We start from the raw sequence: 17,472 nt of genomic DNA on the forward strand, positions 1-17,472 counted from the left end.
CGCAAAGTCCAAGGACGGACATTACCAAACCCGTCCAACCATCTGTCTTGCAGGCGAGATAGATGGAGGAGGGCTTGCGATGTTGCGAGTGGCTGGATTGACGATCGGGATGGCCTTGCCAGAGGAGCGTTGTGCGATTGGCTGGTGTATCTTTGTCGATGATGGATGTTGCGATGAGAGGGATTGTAGGTAGGTCGAAGCGGGAAGCATGAAGGCGGGTGTAGGTTGGAGTTGATGTTGCAGAGGCGATTGCTCGGGGGAGCCGCTGGATAGCGACGAACGATCGGATCCGGAGGAGTGCATGGAGGTGAGCTGATTGAGAATTGCGGTCAGCATCATCGACTCGAAAAGCGCGGTATCATCACGTTGCATCGGGAGAATTCCTGCACATACATCCTCATCGGTCAACAAGCTAAACGGACAGAACAGCTCGTCGTCTTCCAGGTCGAAGGACCGTGCGGCTTCGAAGTTCAATCGGTACGCACTCACGGCGGCTGCCTCCACGATGTCTTTGTGTGTACGCGCCACCCGCATTTGCTGCTGTTGCTGCTGTTTGTGATGATGCGCGGCTGACGACATGCGCGGTGCTCGTCTTGAACGACCACCGTGGTGATTGTGCGAGTGAGCGGCATGTCCCGAGTGCGAGTGATGTTGTTGGTGAGGCGGCGGAGCACCGAAGAAAAGGCCGTGATTCGACATGCGGGCGATTTCGGGGGGTGAGGGTTATCGAGCGAAAGCCAGCGTGGGAGTTGTCGATAGCGATGTTAATGTCGATGTGAATTTGGAAGATGTTGGGAAGGTTGTGAATGGAAAATGCGGGATGTTTGGCGGATGGCGGTGAGAGTGGGAGAGAAGTGGTGAGTGGACAAAGAGAATGAGAGAGTGGGAGAGAGAGATGAGTGGTCGAGTTGGAGTCTGCGGTGGTTCGGTGGTGGGAGGATTTGAGGAGAAGTGCGGCTGTGGTCTGTGTGGCCGGCGGGTCCCGTGATCCAGGGCAGTCTGTCCACTGTCCAGTCACTGCAGAGTCAGGTGCCTGGGCCAGTGGAATGACGCCAACGAAGTGAACGAACAGCCAAGTCCGGAACCGGAACCGGAGAGAGTAACGAGCTGCAGATTACAATGCGATGGTAATCTAGCAATGACGCCAATGAAAAACGATTGTTATAGATGGTGAAGTCACTCCCATAAAGATGAAGAATGTGAGTGGAGCGAAATGCGGAGAGGAGGCGAGAAAGGCGACGAAGAAGCACGTTGTTTCAAGATGAAGCTGGACTTGATGGAGGCAGGAGAGCGGCGGCAGGAGAGAGCGAGATGCTGCTGCAGACGGGCGGGTTTTTGCCTTCTGGGGGTTGATGATTCGACAGTTCGTGCTAAGGCCTTTTGAGTTTTGACTAGGGGGATTCCATCAATCTGATTGGATCTACACTATCATGAAGCGCCTCGATTCTCATCTCACTCCCGATTTCCTGCTTCCAGCCTTGCGCAGCCAGCATTCATCCAGCAATTAACCAGCATTCCACCAGCATCCCACGATTTGGCTCTTGGATTCGCACCTGTTCCAAACCTTCACTTCGCGATTCCATCATCCATGCACCTCCATTTCCAGTCCAACTCCACAAGTCCATTCCATTGGAGGCGGTGGACACGTTAGATCGCCACCTGATTGGTCTGCGGGGCAACTGCGGCGCCTACGCTTGCCTCGATGCGGCCACCCCCTGGTCGAGAGCCGGTGTCAAGTGCTCATTCATATCGGCACGCGGCAGGGGCGATGCATGCAATTGCCAATGGAGAACCGTAGCAGAGTGAAAAAAGATCTCAAGGTGGCAGGGCAAAATCCACAACAATCGAGCCCTCGCCCCGCTTTCCCTGCAGCTAACAATTCGCCCCATCTCAGGCTCGTCTCAAATTGCATCAATCGTCTCCAGGATCCAGTCGCGCTTTCCAACCTCCTCGTCGTCGTTGTTGTTGTTGTTGCCCTCCCCTCCTTGCTCGTCCTGTCTCCTGCAGGACTTTCTCTCGGTTTCTTCGAATAGAAAGCTTCCCTATGCACGCTAATTCAACCACCCAATGACCCTCAGCCTCCTTCGAAGGCTGAGAAACCTTAGCTTCGTTGCAGATGATATCGTGAGGTCAAGGGCTCAGCGATCGCCTTGTGAGCTGACACCCTTGCCTGCCAATCCCTTCAAACTGTCCGTCGCCTGCCATCCGTAAAACACTTGCAATTGGGCGGGTGGTGGCGTCCTCCGCCAATTGCGCGAGTTTCCTCGGGCGGCCTCGGCGTCCTGGCTCACCAAATTTGGGCGCTCCCAGACGCCATGAGCCTCCAACCGCTCCTGCGACCGCCCTGGCTGGTGCGTTGAGATCATGGAGCCCCAATGCCATCATTGATCATGAATATTGGCATCGGAAACGGCCGAATGCTTCGTGACGACGATCGCGGGGTATGGCGGTTGAGATTCACGAGATCAACATTACTGTTGTGCCGTCTCTCCAGACATCGTCTTTGTTCGCAGTCCGAAGGAGATACGGGCGGATAAGATGAACCAATGACGAGATGAGGTTTCGACCCTCGATATCCTGTCGCAGACCATTCCAGAATCTGCCGATCGCGTGTCCATCTCTCCTCCGTCGTTTGTCGGACGACTTTGGTCCTTGGATCGAGTGATCGGCACGCCTAACAACCCCAGGCAAGATCGTGACATGACCGATACTACATTCACGCTTTCAGAAGAAGTACACGGGAAATTCACGTCGTACGGCAGCAAACGGTAAGCTACGTAATACCGATAGCCGTCAATTGGCAATGGAATTGGAATTGAAATCACCCAATCGACTCGAGCTTTCTGCTGTTGCGTCACCATATCTCCACGCCTTCGGTACTTCATTATCACGAATCGCTCCTGTACTACGAGTCTACGAGTTCCCAGCCCCCAGTCCAGCAAGGAACATCGCAGCATCTCCTCCCCTTCCCTCGACGCCTGCCTTCATCATCCCCCCATGCCAGATCCAATTCGCCACCCCAAATCCCATGCTATTTCGCTATCTCCAATAACTCCATCCCTCCCCTTCGAAATCTGACGTGAGCAATATCATACCCTGGCGACATCTCCCAGATATCCAACTCCCCTTTCCCTGAGTCCCCCACAACCCCCAACCCGCATCCGATCCGAAACCCCTCGCTGCCGCCATCCGCGTTTCACCAGCCTCCAACCCCGCCTCCATCGGTAAATCCGCCAACCAACCACTGACTGTCGACGTTCCTGTTCTGGGATGTGATGCAGGCTCCCATCTACGGACATGCGAAATTCGCCGCAAGGGGCGGCAGGTATCCGTTGCAGACGAGCGGCATGTTTCGCGAGATGTTAGGCGGTTTGGAGATGCTAGGACTTTGTCATGCGTTCATGAGATCGGAAGTTCACTATACGTTAGTGGTGGTCGCTCAGTGCTGGTAGTTCATTGAAAACTCCTATCAAATCAAAGTGACTGGCGTGATCAGATGCTATCGTGATACCCTCTACTCCGCACCGCGCCAGTGAATGCCGTTGGTATCCGTACGCATGAACCGAATCGTCCGACCAAGAGCTACATGTACCAGAATGTTGTTCGCGATACGCCTGCTCGTCGTCCGTTGTGCAGACCAGACTGATCGACCCCTTGCGCTCAGTAAGCCACCTTGATAGTAATCTCGAGAAATGCAACGCAACGTCTCTCGAACCCCAGGACCAAGGCGAGTCCGAGAATTCGACATATCGCCCATCTCCCAATAATGCCTTACCTACGCCATTTCTCGCCTTGTATAGCACTAGCGTGCGTTTCACATCCCCTAAACACGAAGCGGGGCAAGTTTCCTTCCTCTCCTCGCGACCCGTCCCAGCAGTCTAGCACCACTGACGCAACGGGTCAACGCAGAGGGCCGGTTGGGACGCGGATTCTAGGTTGGCCTTATCGCGACCCTTGCGTGGGTGAGTGTTGGGCTGTTGGGACGTTATCAAATAGATGAATGGGCTGGGGTGGTCCCGGGACCTGGTGTGTGGATTGGGGATGTAAGGGGGAGGATATAGATGAGGGATGGAGGGGGTTAGGAGTGCGAGGTCTGGGGATCACTGATTGGATTCAAAGGGGTCTGGTGTTCTCGAAGTCGAAGGACGGTGGTAAATCAGTGAGGCTATGCACTGGACGACGGACTATATGGACCACTATGGGGAATATCTAGACTCAACCCAAGAAGCTATTGCTTGAAGGTCTTGAAAGGATTTGATATTATCTCTAATGGATGTTGACGGTCATCGAGAAGTAGGATGTCCCGATTTAGTCTGCAGCAATATTAAAGCATCTGCGCGTATCGAAGCGGGATCACTCGGACAATTGAACGGCAAGACTGAAGACTCCGTGAACAAAACTCCCGAACGAAGATAGACATTGTAAATTAGAATGGGTATCGCCAAAGCAGCCACATACAGCGCCAAACCCCCCGAATCCAACACCAAAACGCAATGCATTCCCTTTCACCAAAGCAACTCACTTATCCAACCCCCTCCCCTTCACAAACTTCCCAATCACCTCCTTACAATCCTTCTCCTTATACGTCTCCCACACCTCGTACAACGAGATCATCTCCTGCGTGCAATCCACCATCGCCTCTATATCCACCTCGCTCTCCGCTAGCCAATTCATCATCTTCTGCACCTTCGCCGACAGCGCCGGCGTCGGCGCCCCCCCCGCCCCTCCCGTATTCCCACTGCCAGGCAGTTCCTGTCCCGCCGCTCCGCCACCGCTGAACGCGCTGCCGAGCGCCGCCTGCACGACCGACTGCATCGCCGCCTGCACCGCGCGATTCTGATGCATCCCATGCTGCAGAATCGCGCCGACCTTCTGGACGGGGTCGCCGTCCGAGCGCATAGCCGCGGCGCCGCCACTGCGCATGGCGGCGAGCTCCTTCTCCTTCCCGGCGGACCACGCCGCCTGCACGGGATTGAGGACGACGGCGAGGAGGGCCGCGGTGAGGGCAATGACGTGGGGCGAGTGGAGGAGGGGGAGGTCGGTGACGTAGTGGTCGTTGATGATCCACCAGGCGAGGGAGAGCTCGTCGGGGGAGAGGTTGAAGGTGGGGGAGAGGTCGAGGAGGGTGCGGTAGGGGTGGTGGACGATGAGTTGGCTGGACATCACGGAGATGAGGGCGAATTCGGTCTCGCCCATTTTGGAGGTGTCGGAGGTGATGACGTCTGGAGGGGGGGAGGGTTAGTTGGGGGTGGTTAGGGGGATGGGGGTGGAAGGGAACGTACCGGGCCAGGTTTGCCGTGCTTCGCCAACGACATGGCGGATGTGTTGTGGGCATTCTTCCACCTTGCAGGCGAGATATAAGGCTGTGGAGAGAACCAGATATGGGTTCGTCTCACGGATCTCAACTTTCGAATAGAATCGTCGCATGTAGACCTGAGCGGTTGCTAGCGCTTGCTGCTTAGTGCCGAGCGTGCCGCGTTTAGAGAAGCGTTGGAGTTCTAGACCGCCGTCAGCTTTCGATCTATATATTGATTCACCAGGACTCACGCTGGCAGAAGAAGATATTCAGTAAGCGACGATCGGGAAGTGGATATAACTGGACCAGATGCCGATGCTTGTCTTCCAGCCGTTGTCGGATATCCGCGAGCTCCTGGCGCGTGAACGTCCAGTAGCGGCGTTGAGATGAGTCCCAGTAGTTGGCTGCCATGCTGAAACGGGTACAGTCCGTCGGTATACTGAGAAAGGATAGATCTACTGGAGTGGTAGAATTAAGAATTGGATGCTAGGTGTATCCACGGGGGTGAGGATACTGGAGTTTATGTCGTTTGCGTTGCATTAGTTGTCGGGAGATCCTAGGTTATTACATATGTAGTGAGTATTTCCAAATATTTGTGCTCATAGAGGCTCACAAGAGCAAGCCATAATATTCAATATTTATGCCCATGTTGAGGTTGAAGATGAAGTTCAACTCTTTCCAGGGTCTAGAGAAGGACTGGCAGGGATCCGACGACATCAAACTCCGACTGCAGGCCTATCTCGACCACATTCAGACTACCAACTTCTTCAACGACAACGACACTTCTAGTGAAATTGGATTAACCAGGAGGAGTATTCAGACGGGCACTTGTACTTAACTACTTATGGCTTACAATGCTAAGTGTCAGAGACATGTCTTGCCCTCGGAAAGACCGTGATATTGATATTGATATTGATATCCGGACTCAAATCAGGTTGCCATCTTCATTAGTATTACTTAATACGGCCTTCAAACCATCCTCATATTGTACGACTTCATCTAGGTTGTAAAACGGAATAGTACCCTCATCATGTTAAGGACCTGACTCATCGAGGCCTTGTCAACAACCAATGCCTTCACAAGAGGTTTCGACTCATTTCCGCCCTCTCGCTCCTCACTTTCAGTTCCAGGCCTAAATGGTTATTACTGAATAAAACATGCTCATGACTGCTAAAATAAGAACCATCATACTCACCGTACCTCCCCGTCATAGACCATGGGACAGCCGTCCGCCAGGATCTTCGACCGATCATCGATGAAATCATGCAGATACTGATGGAACTGGTCATGCTTCTCTAGCAACGTCTTCCGTTTCTCGCGATCCCGCTCGATGGCCTCCTGTCTTAACCGTCTCTGCTTCTCGACCTTTTCGATGAGCGCCGGCTCTGGCTGCATGTCGGTATAGAACTCGACCATCGTATGGTGCTTCCGCTTCACCACCTCTTTCGCCGCGTTCGTCCGATCCACCTCCTTCCGCAACTTCGCCATCCCCGCGATCATCGTCTCCGTGTAGGCTTTATACTGCCACGCATCCTCGGACATCTGCCAGGTCAGCGCTTCGTTCTGTTTGACCAACGCGTCATGCACCCGAGCTCGGCGTTGGGCGGTGGCTTCTTCAGCGGCGCGATCCTCGACGGTGGCGGTACTGGGAAAGTTCCCCGACTTCTGGAGCCGCTTGAGAAGCGTCGCGGTGCGTTCGCGGAGCGCCTCGTTCTCCTTTTCCTTGGCCCTCTGCCGGGCTTCCAGCTTCTTGATCTGCGTCTCCTTTTGCTTGACCTCCCACTCCTCCACCTTCCACGACACTTGCATTTTGGCGGTCTCGTGTCGAAGGCCCTTGTTGTCCCTCTGCAGCTGTTCGATTATAAGCGTTGGACTCCGCGGCCGGGCGAGTTCTCGTGCCTCTTCGGCCATTTCAAACGCGGCCACTTCCCTCTTCATGTCACCGAGCTGCATCCCTAGCTGTTTGATTCGAGCATTCTGCTGGTCAATCTCTTTGTGCTTGTAATCGAGCTCTTTGATGTGCCTCTCGACGGTCTCTGCCTGCTGTCGGAGTTCCTCTTCTTTTTGTTCGAGTGCCGATTCATTGCCTTCGGCCGTCGGATTTCTAGCTTCAGGGATTTTGCTCTGGTCAATACGAACCCGTTCCATGCGAGCGATGGTCTGGTTCATCTCCGCCAGATTGGATTCGAGGGTCGCGTTGGTCGCTTGGAGCTTCTTGTAGGCGGTTCTACCCGTGGAATTGGCCTTCTTATACCGGTCAATCTCTCGGTGCAAGGATCCAAGCTGTGTATCCCTGCTCAGTTGTTCCTGGTGCAGCAGTTTATTAGTGACTTGGAGCTCGTTATACTCTTTACTCAGATACTTGAGTTCCCTCTCTGCCTTCTCCAGTTGCCCCTTCTTTTTCGAAACCTGTTCCTTGAGCGCTTCCTTTTCCATGATAGCAACATGAACACATTCATTTGCTTGTTTGTAGTCGCTGCACACCGAATCACGGAATCTCTTCTTCTTGGCTACAACCTTGCTCAGCAAATCTAGTCGCTGGATCGCCAATTGTTTATGGTCTTTGGGGGTGAGATCCTCCTCTCCTTCCGGCCGTCGACGGTCTGATAGTTCGCCTTGCTCGAATTCGGACCTGGGAGTGATAGCGTTCATGCCCTCTTCTCTGTCTCCATCATCATTGGTTTGAACAACGCCAATGTGTTCAAAGCCAGATTTATGCTTAGCAGGCGTGACTAGACTGAGGGTTCGGCTGAAGTTGCCAGCGTACCGCCAAAGCACACGATCGGAGTCTTCGGAGTATATTGAGCCTGGGGAGGGTGCCGACGACCTGAGAGCTGCAAGCTCTTCGTTGGTTGAGGAGCCTGCGCCGTGTGCGTCGCCGTCTGAGGCGGACATGACCTGACTCAACCGACTCTTCGACCTCGGCAAATATTCGTTGCGCATTTCAAAATCATCTCTTCTATCGTCTTTGAACTCGCCGAAGCGGCGTACGCTGTCGATTTGTCCACGCCGTAACCAGGTTTGATGGAATCTCACCTTGTCTTCAGGCGTCACTTCCTGCATCTCTTCCTCCAGCCCGTCAGCAACGATCGCACAAATTTCTTCTTGTTCGTAGATATTGGTACTCATTGCGGAGTAATCGCTGTCGGAGTCGGTATCTGATCGCATTTCAGCCTCGCCGGCCATAGTAATTGATGAAAAATCATTGGACCATTCGTAATTATCTTGTACGGGGAGATCGGAACTCTCTTGGTCTGAGTGTTCGACATAGTCGACGTCATCGTGTGGAGTGTCGATAGGGAGTGTGTTGGGGCCTGCCCTATTGTTTGGTGTTGTATCTGAGGAATCAGCCATCACAAATCAAAACTGGTCTCAAACCTGGTGGGTGTCAGAGTATCTCTATCCTAATGCAAAAGAATCGTTATGTTCGTGTGGACTCAATCAACAAGTGGCCGTAACAAAATCGTAAATAATTGGCGAACTTTCGTATGTTAGTCATGGGACGGACCAGTGTGATATATTCCCCTGGATTTCTTTGTTGCCATCAAAGGCATTCAGTTTCTAAAAGTAGCATCGAGGGAGCAATTCCTTTGTTCATTGAGACATAAACCCATTGTGATTCGACGCCCGACAAAGGACTAGGACAATGCAAATCAAAGGTGGCGAGGGTATAAGCGAGTTGTTAAGTGGAATTGAAAATGCTCCAATCCGTAAGGTATCCAACTGATGAGGTTAGACTTTAAGAAACGCTGCTGGGCCATGTGGCTCGTCCGTTAGAGGCGTTTCTTCACGGCAATGACATCTACGATCAGTATAGAAGTGAGAGAGTTTGAGTATTGGTATTTTCGATTGCAACCATAAGTAGAATTGGAATAAAGCGACGAAACGGAAGACACTGCCCTATAAGCGAGTTAGCAATCCTGTAGCAGTTATGTGGGAGTTCTGCCACTCACTAAGATAGCATAGCCTGTCGCCGAATTCCCCCCTCCTGCTCAATAATCCACTGTCTCGCATGTTCCGTGCGAAGAACGACGCCGTGTCCATTTTCGAGCCAGCTGGCATACTTGATATCGATAACCACTGCTAATCGGGCTTCCTATCTTCCTAAGTTAGCATGTGAATGCACTTCAGAATGAGTTGTCTAACCATCGTGGCACCGTAGCATGATCGTTCTTAGACGCCCGTAAATGCCGCATCGTAGTCCTTGGAGGTGGTGCATCCTGGATACTCGCAGTCCAATGCCATCTCCCATACACCAGCTTCAGCCTCATCAACCTTTAGCCAGCACATGACCTTGTGAACTGGAGGAATCGTCTTCGTTGAAGTGCAATTGTTGTTTGATGATTCGGATTTGTTCGTAGAGGTAGGTGTACTTGAAGGTTGAGGAAGAGTTGACGGTGGGTTTGTAGGTTAGCAGCAAGACTTTGTGATGACGACGTGAGGTTGACAATAGTGAATATCAGAATGATTGCCACTGAGTGACTCCCAGTTTGGTATGGACTCGAAAGACATTCAATGGTCTTTCATATGAAGCTGACACTTGCACAATGAAAGTGTCCATCAAACAAAGAATCATATGCCTAAGCAACAATTACTCTTGTAAACGATTGTCCCAAAAATAGATTCGTTATGTATGGCGCCTTCAAACCCAACAAAGAACTGCTTGAGGATTATGTCATTCGAGTCGCGTAAAGATTCGCAAGGATAGAACGGTTACAGAGCAACACGATGGCAGGCTAAAATGAAAATGTCGAGGCTCCATGCCCATGACTGAATCTTCGCGATGATCGGTTCAATTGAGGCAATCCTCCCTTTGGTTCTTCGGCACCTTGGAAGTTGAGGTTGCTGACCGAATTCGGATCGATGGAAGACAGTGGCGCACGATGCCTCACTTGTCCAGCCTTATTTAGCGTTCCAGATCGGCGTGTATTGAGTGATACTGGAATCGGCGTGCGTTGTGCTGGTGTTCCAATCGAACGGTGTATTTCTGTATTGATATTAGCGTGCACCAACACATGAAAATCTCAGAGAACCGAACGTTGATGGTGCGTATGCAGCATATTTGGCAACGGACTCATGCGGCGAGCTGTACCAATTCTCGAAGTGAGCCCGTCACCGGAATATTGGGAGAATGGTCCTCTCGGTTTCGGCGGAGCAAGTTGTTCGAAGCGTGGAGATGACATGTTGTTCAGAGCATTCTCCGCGTCTTCGGCCGCCGCATGTTCGGTATGAGTCGCCATAACTTGGGCCTTCAATCCCTGATACATCCGCTGGGTGTTTTGCAGTGCCTTGCTCTTCTCCCGAAACGCGTTTACCAATTCTCGGTTCTTCTCCTCGAGGTTTGCTTTCTCTGATTTCATGGCTAGAGATCGTTAGCAGTCCTAATGGAACCGATATTCGCATCTGACCATACAGTTGATCCTCTCTCTCAAAGAGTTCATCTCTGTATTCGCTTCTTGGACCGTACGATTCATCTCGCTTTTCAATGCGGTATACCTATCCGTCAGGTGCTTCACCGAGTACTCCTGATACAGTCTAGCATCATCAGCATTAGTCTTGGAAATTCGGATCCTACAAACATCTCCTGCATCGCCTGGTATGAGTAGAAGCCTATCGCTCGACCAGCACACTCCATGATCGTCCCAGGCGTGAGACCACTGAGCACGGTAGACTTCTGTTCCTCGGACAGGTTAAGGACTTGAATCATGGCATCGTCCGGGTTTGACAGCAGCTGGTCGCAAGCTGGACATCTTCTTGTCGGGCTTGCTGCAGTGGAAAGGCCTAAAGACTCAGAACATTGGAGGCAGAAGATATGACTGCAGGTCGTGACCACTGTACGGTCGACGAGCTGAACACGACATTTGGTGGAGTTACAGCGCAGAATGAAATCCATTGCAAAAAACGAGACGCAGTTCTGAGGGAGCTTGATGAGTGGAGACTAATCGCCCATGACTTGACACGCTGCAATGGCTAAGGACTGAAGGAGCAGTGACAGAAGTAGGACAAAGGGAAGGAAAATGACAATGGGATTGATGGAAATGAGCCACAGGGCTACCAATGGCGAGTCCAGGCGCGATACAGATTTCTAGATGAGGCACTTGATAGAAGTCGGTTCATCATGCGACGGAGGTAGGAAGCGATAAATTGTCGTCCTGACTTGGAAGTTGGATATTTCAGAGGGGAGATGGGCACACGTGATCTCGCGACTGAAGCTAGTCCCAATATAGTTAGCGCATCATGCACCTTCCAATCACGTCGCGTGCTCTCAACCTCATCACCAAACCACGACCGAACCAGAAGTACTACGATATCTCCAACATCTAAAGCAAAGAATCCTCGCGCTTTGAATTCCAGCTGCCGATTCAACCCAAGCAATCATCCACCATGGCACCACCCTCCTCCTCCTCCGGACCCCCATCCCGCACCTCCACCCCCACCACCACCGCCCCCCCCCGCTTCACCGCACAGAACGCCACCGCCGAAGACCTCCTCAAATCCCAAACCGTCGGCCTCGTCCACCTCTCCGACTTCCGCAAACGCCGCGCCGAAGCCCTCGAGCAGCGCGACCGCGAGACGCAACATCCCGCCCTCGGCCGCGGCTCCCCCGCCTCCGGCGCTTCGACCCCCGACGGGTAAGTTTTTGAGATGATGCCATGGGGATGATAGTTGGGTTCGTGTGTGTGGGTCGGATGCTGATTATCGAAGTACAGAGCTGCGACACCTCAGCCCGCGAAGAAGAAGCGGAGGAATCCGAGGAAGGGGAAGTTGTCGTTTGCGGTAGATGAGGATGAAGAGGATGAATCAGCGACGTCTGATGTAGTGAAATCACGGTCCCATACGCCAGGAGACGGGCGAAGCACCGTGGAGACGACCGGCGCGGACAGCGATGGGACGCCGACGCTGAAGAAGCGGATAGGGCCGAACACAACGGTGCTGGCACCGCGGGCGATGACAAAAGGGGCACTGCTGCGGGAAGCGCAGACACGGGAGCAGCTACGGAAGGAGTTTCTGGTGATGCAGGAAGCCGTGAAAGCGACGGAGGTAGCGATCCCGTTTGTGTTCTACGACGGGACGAGCGTGCCGGGCGGAGTGTGCACGGTGAAGAAGGGGGAGCATATCTGGTTGTTTTTGGATAAGGCGAGGAAGGTGGGGGCGGAGTTGGGGGTGGGGGGGGACAAAGGGAGGAGGGAGTGGGCGAGGGTCGGGGTGGATGATCTGATGTTGGTTAGGAACGAGATGATCGTACCGCATGTTAGTATTCTTCTCTTTGTGTTATGGAAGGACATCGAGCTGACTTTTTCGCAGCATTATGAGTTCTACTACTTCATCGTTAACAAGACTGCCGGCTTCCATGGTCCCATCTTCGAATATTCCGCTCAGCCAACCGCGGCAACCCCGACCACCACAGATTCACCCACGGAAGACCTCACAAACTACGATCCGATGGTGCGGCCGGAGAAGAAGGCCAAGCCATCTACCAACTTGGAGGGACTTGAAGGCAAAGACGATGACCCGACAATAACCAAGGTGGTGGATCGGCGGTGGTATGAGAGGAACAAGCACATCTACCCGGCGAACATATGGGAGGAGTTTGATCCGACGAAGGACTACAGCAATAGCGTTCGAAAGGATGCGGAGGGAAATAGCTTTTTCTTCTCTTGAAGTGGTGGATATGAGATACCCTAGCACGAATGGATCATTTCTGAAGAACCGGGCACCGGGGCCTATAGAGTTCGACAGCGATGTCCGCACCCCTCTTCAATTAGGATAGTTATTTAAAATCCAACTACCTGGCAACTTTGCCTTATCAAGCAGATAACCATGCCTGCCGTTAATTTGTCGCTCTCTATGCTGTTTTGCTTCCATCATGTCAAATCCAAATCCCCGTTGGCGCCCGACCCAAATCACTCCTCGTCATCATCCTCCTCCACCACCCGTCTCCTCTTCACCCGCGCGTTGCTCGGCCCCGCATCATCATCCGGCCTCTCCGTCCTCTTCGGCGTTCCCTCCCGCCTCGCTGGCCTCTTCTCTTCTTCTTCCTCCTCTTCCTCTTCTTCCTCCTCACTCTCCTCCATCTCCTGCTCGTCGTCGCTCTTCGCGATAAAGTCATCCTCCTCATCATACTCGTCCTCCCTCGTCCGCCCCCGCACATCCCCATACTCCTCGTCACTACTGTAATCATCCCGCCGCGGCCGCCTCGACTTCGGCTTCGATCGCCGATACCCACCGAACCCTTCCTCGTCCTCGAGCCCACCGGCCGTAAGTCTCCCCGAGCGCACCCCGCTCTTCTCCAGCACGCGGTGCGTTCGATCGCGCTCGCGGTTCTGCTGTGCCTCCATGCGGCGCAGCATGCGCAGCTTCTCCTTCTCGGCGGCCTCGGCCTTCTTCTTGGCGAGTTCGGGGTCCTCGTGGAGTTTGAGGAGCGGGACGGGGCCGTCCTCGGTGAGACGGTCGCGGGGGCGCTGGAGGGTGCGCTGCAGTTCTTGGAGGGCGGCGTCATTGGAGGCGGAGGTGGGGAGGATCGAAAGGCCGGCGGTGACTTTGCGGGCGGCGCGGAGGATGGATTCGTCGGAGTAGGGGGCAAACATGTAAGTGAAGGAGTCAAGGGTTGGGTTGTAGGTTTTCGCGGATTGAGCTTTCTTGCCGGGTCCGGAGAGGGGTGTTGGCTTGGGAGGACGGGTTTGAGGAGGGGCAAGTGGATTGCCTTCGATTTGATATTGTGTAGTGGGATCATGCGCGAATTGGAATGTAAGAGAACCGTCAGACCAGCGCAAAATGCGAGCATTTGATTGAAGCTCTTCTGGATTCGAGGGTGAGTGTCTCCATCGTACGGTTGTCATGGCAGTTGTATAGGCGGAAAAGGCATCGGATGGTTTGCCCTTGGAGTGGTGATCGGTAACGGGTGGTTGAAACAGTTCCGGATCGAAGGATTTAGGGTCGACAGCAAGGAAGTTTGGAACTTTGAGAAGGTAAAACTGAGGGCGTTAATCGGAATATCACTGAAGCTTGCTCACAGCCTCCTTACCTCATTATCATCTGGCTCCGGGATAGCATGACGCGCAAGCTCAATCATATGGAATCTGAGCTGCTTTTCGGTCATTCCAGCCGATTCAGACCGATCGCGATCGCGTCGCCCGTCATCGTCGCCCGAGTCCAATTCTTCATCATCAAGTTGGCGCCGCTTCCTGTAGAGATACTGATTAGCATGACGATATTTATACAAGCCGACGTGGCCTACCGTGGTGCTTCATCCTGCGAATCGTCATCCTCATCCTCCCCAAAGAGGTCATCGGCGTCTTGCCGAAGGGTTTCCTCAATCGGAGGAAGCGAGCTGTCGGAATCATCTCCGTTCAACTCTTCAGGAGAGATGTCCGGTAGGGGGGAGTCCTCATCCGACATTGTGGGAGGGATTAGACGAATGGGTTTTCGGCGCGATCCGATGACTTTGAGAATGAGGAAATCTAAACGGTGCTACAGCGCTGTGATTCCGATCAAGCAGCACTGCACTCTGTAGGTGTTAAACTTTCAATGGAACGCGACGATTGAAGCATGTCACGTGCATCAGTGGCAGAAACCTGGAAGAGGCTGTGGCGGTTGAGAGGGAAAGTGGAATGGACAGTTTGGCAGTGGGGAAGGACCGAAGGAACGCGGTGCACCCCGGTCGCCCTTGCCGTCCAGCAGGTCCATGCGCCTGCCGCTCCTCCACCGCGTCAACTTCCCCTTCACCGACCGAAAGAAGCCAGTCGATTTGCATGAAATGATATGTCCCCAATTCCGCCCTTGATATCCCGCTGTGCGCCCTTGATTCTCCCCATTCTCCCCCGATCCCACTTGTTCTCACCCTTCGGACTTTCTCATTCAAGCGATAGCGGTGTGCCGGAGCAGCACAGGCCCGGGGGGTTACCTGCATAAATGGCGTCGTTCTTCTCAAGTGTGTGAGTGACCTGGGTTTCATCATCTCCTAGCTCTCCCTGGTAACGTTGGGTCATATGAATACACCATGCCATCTACCACACACCCCGCAAGACTGTGCTATCATCTGCTCGCTTCCATTCCACTGGTCGTTTTTCAGCTTTCAAATAGCAAGATTGAGGCTTCGTGATGTGAGATTGGGCGGTGGATGGCTGAAAGCTTAGGATCGCCCAGCAAGGCTTCAGACAAGACACATGTGGCACGGTATTAAGGTCTTTCTGATCCATAAGACCAGCTTCAAAATCCTCATCGACCGTTTTGGTTCTGTCAATTTAGCACAGAGCATGCGTGTTTTCACCCGCGTTTCCTATCACTAAGTCACTAACGCATCCAAGCCGAGGGTTCGGGCGTGCCTCAAATAAAAACGGCAACAACCCAGCGAGAGGGAACGGACAGCAAGCGCCTTCACCCACTGGTTACGCTCCATCTCCTTCTCCCGCACCACCTTCCATTCCTCCTGTTCCCGCATCACCAGCACTCTCAGCGGGGATGTCGGTTGATACCACCCAACCGGAATCGGCCCAGGGCCGCAAAACCCCGTTCTTCTTTCGAGAAGAGTATTCCGCCATCATCGTCAAAGGCAACTTCATGACGTTGGCTGCAAAGCCGCAGCTTGTCGAGGAAGGCGAATGGTTCGCACATCAAGGTTCGTTGCCACTTGTGATTTCTGTTTAGCGGGTCTAACTCCTGGCAGTTGTGGAGCAATATCGGTTGCTTGATAGCATGATCCAAGTGATCAAATGCCCCGATGAGCGGACTGGAGAGGCAATCTGCAATGAGAAATGCTGTCCCACCATGTCTGCGGCAGGGTATGTGATATATATCTCGGATTGATTCTGCAAGCTCACGGCGTCTAGACATACATACACATGGTTGGACAACCTTAAGCGGCCTATCAAGATTCCTGCCTGCCGTTATATCGAACTTGTCCAACGGTGGATCATCGGCAAGATCAGCGATCCGTCCTTGTTTCCCATCGACACTGGCGCAGCCACGGGTGCCCTCGGAGGCATCAACACCCCCGGTGCCAACACCCCCATCGCCGCCGGCCCCACGAGCCTGAATTCATCCATGTCCGCCCTCACCGGCCGGGACTGGCTTGGCCGAGCCAGCGGCTTCCCCGAGAATTTCGAGAACGATCTGAAGAGTATGTACCGCCAAATGATGCGCTGCTACTCGCACCTCTACCACGGCCACTGGGTCGACCTCTGGCACCTGAGCGCCTGGAAGGAGCTCAACACGTGCTTCATCCACTTCATCAACGTGGGGAAGCTGTATGGCCTGATCGGCGACAAGGAGACAGAGCCGATGCAGCCGTTGATGGAGATCTGGGTCTCCCGGGGATTGTTGTCGGCCGCTCCGCAGAACGCGAACACGCCGCAATCATCGTCGCGCACCGAGACGCCGACTTCTTCGGTTCCGGGAACGGCCACCGCGGTTTGACGATCCGGAACGGTTGATGAACGGCCCCTAGGGCATGCATGATGTTTACGAGGAGAAAACAGAGGACTCGGTGTGTGCAAATATCGAGGGTAACGGCAGCAGATGAAGTTTCGGGGTTATGGAGGGAGTGAGAATCAGGCAGGCACCTTGCAGGAGTTACCTCACCGGCATGTTTTCCTAAGCATGAAATGGCGTCACATGTTGAAGGGAGAGAGAGTTGATAGCGATTCCAAAGTCCAAACATGCCCAAACATTACCAGACGGGTGCTGAGGGGCAGGTTGTCATGAACGGCGCACTAGGTCGCGTTTCCCAAAGAATTGAATGCACCCCTCCATGACAATTGACAATCCTCGTCACGTAACTTGGTGCTGTTGTGGCAAAGCTGGCGGCTGTTCCTTGATCGTCTTAGGCTTCAACAGATCTCTGACGATCAGCTTTGCACGTGAAACCAGCAGATTACAGGCAGCAGAATTTCTTTGACGGTGTGCAAGTGTGCAGGGATGATCACCACATCACGGCCTCAACTCGCTCAAGAAGCCAGCTGTTCGATACCGGCAATAATTCCCACGAAGGGTATAAGATGCTCTGCTTGTGCGGAAGGTAATTCGATAATACCAAAGCACATTGATTCATCCAATCTGTCATTCAGGATTCACTTCATGCAGAGGTGTTGTCTGTAGAAGTAGAACCCTTGAGGCGGTGCATCATCTCGATCCAGTGTTCTCCTGCTTCTGTGGGGGCCAGCTGGCTCTTCCGTTGC

General features: G+C 53.3%; 7 protein-coding genes across 7 annotated transcripts; 2 read left to right on the forward strand and 5 right to left on the reverse strand.

The window, feature by feature from the left end:
• Positions 1 to 21: 21 nt before the first annotated feature.
• P152DRAFT_393287 (uncharacterized protein) lies at positions 22 to 534 on the reverse strand (the record flags this gene model as incomplete). Its single annotated transcript, XM_033676188.1, has 2 exons — positions 22 to 312; positions 394 to 534. The coding sequence occupies 2 exons, from the start codon at positions 532 to 534 to the stop codon at positions 22 to 24; spliced, it is 432 nt and encodes a 143-aa protein (XP_033535742.1).
• Positions 535 to 4,137: 3,603 nt separating this feature from the next.
• On the reverse strand, positions 4,138 to 5,947 carry P152DRAFT_261364 (cyclin-like protein). The gene is made up of 3 exons (XM_033674792.1): positions 5,548 to 5,947; positions 5,283 to 5,498; positions 4,138 to 5,222 (listed from the first exon to the last, which is right to left on the reverse strand). The coding sequence occupies exons 1-3, from the start codon at positions 5,705 to 5,707 to the stop codon at positions 4,519 to 4,521; spliced, it is 1,080 nt and encodes a 359-aa protein (XP_033535743.1). The 5' UTR covers positions 5,708 to 5,947; the 3' UTR covers positions 4,138 to 4,518.
• Positions 5,948 to 6,428: 481 nt separating this feature from the next.
• P152DRAFT_261525 (uncharacterized protein) lies at positions 6,429 to 6,926 on the reverse strand. Its single transcript, XM_033674795.1, has one exon. It carries the CDS (start codon positions 6,836 to 6,838, stop codon positions 6,488 to 6,490), a length of 351 nt encoding a protein of 116 aa, XP_033535744.1. The 5' UTR covers positions 6,839 to 6,926; the 3' UTR covers positions 6,429 to 6,487.
• Positions 6,927 to 10,320: 3,394 nt separating this feature from the next.
• P152DRAFT_499671 (uncharacterized protein) lies at positions 10,321 to 11,418 on the reverse strand (the record flags this gene model as incomplete). The annotated part of the gene is made up of 3 exons (XM_033682301.1): positions 10,876 to 11,418; positions 10,710 to 10,831; positions 10,321 to 10,658 (listed from the first exon to the last, which is right to left on the reverse strand). The coding sequence occupies exons 1-3, from the start codon at positions 11,187 to 11,189 to the stop codon at positions 10,321 to 10,323; spliced, it is 774 nt and encodes a 257-aa protein (XP_033535745.1). The 5' UTR covers positions 11,190 to 11,418.
• A 262-nt stretch (positions 11,419 to 11,680) lies between these two features.
• On the forward strand, positions 11,681 to 13,434 carry P152DRAFT_512547 (XAP5-domain-containing protein; the record flags this gene model as incomplete). The annotated part of the gene is made up of 3 exons (XM_033682755.1): positions 11,681 to 11,928; positions 12,007 to 12,547; positions 12,602 to 13,434. The coding sequence occupies 3 exons, from the start codon at positions 11,681 to 11,683 to the stop codon at positions 12,956 to 12,958; spliced, it is 1,146 nt and encodes a 381-aa protein (XP_033535746.1). The 3' UTR covers positions 12,959 to 13,434.
• Positions 13,095 to 14,871, reverse strand: P152DRAFT_456344 (uncharacterized protein). The gene is made up of 3 exons (XM_033678979.1): positions 14,535 to 14,871; positions 14,322 to 14,481; positions 13,095 to 14,271 (listed from the first exon to the last, which is right to left on the reverse strand). The coding sequence occupies exons 1-3, from the start codon at positions 14,693 to 14,695 to the stop codon at positions 13,201 to 13,203; spliced, it is 1,392 nt and encodes a 463-aa protein (XP_033535747.1). The 5' UTR covers positions 14,696 to 14,871; the 3' UTR covers positions 13,095 to 13,200.
• A 156-nt stretch (positions 14,872 to 15,027) lies between these two features.
• On the forward strand, positions 15,028 to 17,118 carry P152DRAFT_456345 (Mob1/phocein). The gene is made up of 4 exons (XM_033678980.1): positions 15,028 to 15,231; positions 15,604 to 15,914; positions 15,963 to 16,077; positions 16,126 to 17,118. The coding sequence occupies exons 1-4, from the start codon at positions 15,209 to 15,211 to the stop codon at positions 16,709 to 16,711; spliced, it is 1,035 nt and encodes a 344-aa protein (XP_033535748.1). The 5' UTR covers positions 15,028 to 15,208; the 3' UTR covers positions 16,712 to 17,118.
• Positions 17,119 to 17,472: the final 354 nt, after the last annotated feature.

This window comes from Eremomyces bilateralis (genome assembly GCF_010015585.1).
Source record: "Eremomyces bilateralis CBS 781.70 unplaced genomic scaffold P152scaffold_5, whole genome shotgun sequence".
NCBI lineage: Eukaryota > Fungi > Ascomycota > Dothideomycetes > Eremomycetales > Eremomycetaceae > Eremomyces > Eremomyces bilateralis.

Coding starts and splice junctions, on each gene's coding strand:
- P152DRAFT_456345 (XM_033678980.1), top strand. CDS start 15,209: ATGGCGTCGTTCTTCTCAAGTGT. Junction 15,232..15,603: donor GCGTCGTTCTTCTCAAGTGT/GTGAGTGACCTG, acceptor AACGCATCCAAG/CCGAGGGTTCGGGCGTGCCT. Junction 15,915..15,962: donor CGAATGGTTCGCACATCAAG/GTTCGTTGCCAC, acceptor AACTCCTGGCAG/TTGTGGAGCAATATCGGTTG.
- P152DRAFT_456344 (XM_033678979.1), bottom strand. CDS start 14,695: ATGTCGGATGAGGACTCCCCCCTACCGGACATCTCTCCTGAAGAGTTG. Junction 14,482..14,534: donor TCGCAGGATGAAGCACCACG/GTAGGCCACGTC, acceptor GTATCTCTACAG/GAAGCGGCGCCAACTTGATG. Junction 14,272..14,321: donor CGGAGCCAGATGATAATGAG/GTAAGGAGGCTG, acceptor TAACGCCCTCAG/TTTTACCTTCTCAAAGTTCC.
- P152DRAFT_261364 (XM_033674792.1), bottom strand. CDS start 5,707: ATGGCAGCCAACTACTGGGACTCATCTCAACGCCGCTACTGGACGTTC. Junction 5,499..5,547: donor GAATATCTTCTTCTGCCAGC/GTGAGTCCTGGT, acceptor ACGGCGGTCTAG/AACTCCAACGCTTCTCTAAA. Junction 5,223..5,282: donor AGCACGGCAAACCTGGCCCG/GTACGTTCCCTT, acceptor CCCCCCCTCCAG/ACGTCATCACCTCCGACACC.
- P152DRAFT_261525 (XM_033674795.1), bottom strand. CDS start 6,838: ATGTCCGAGGATGCGTGGCAGTATAAAGCCTACACGGAGACGATGATC.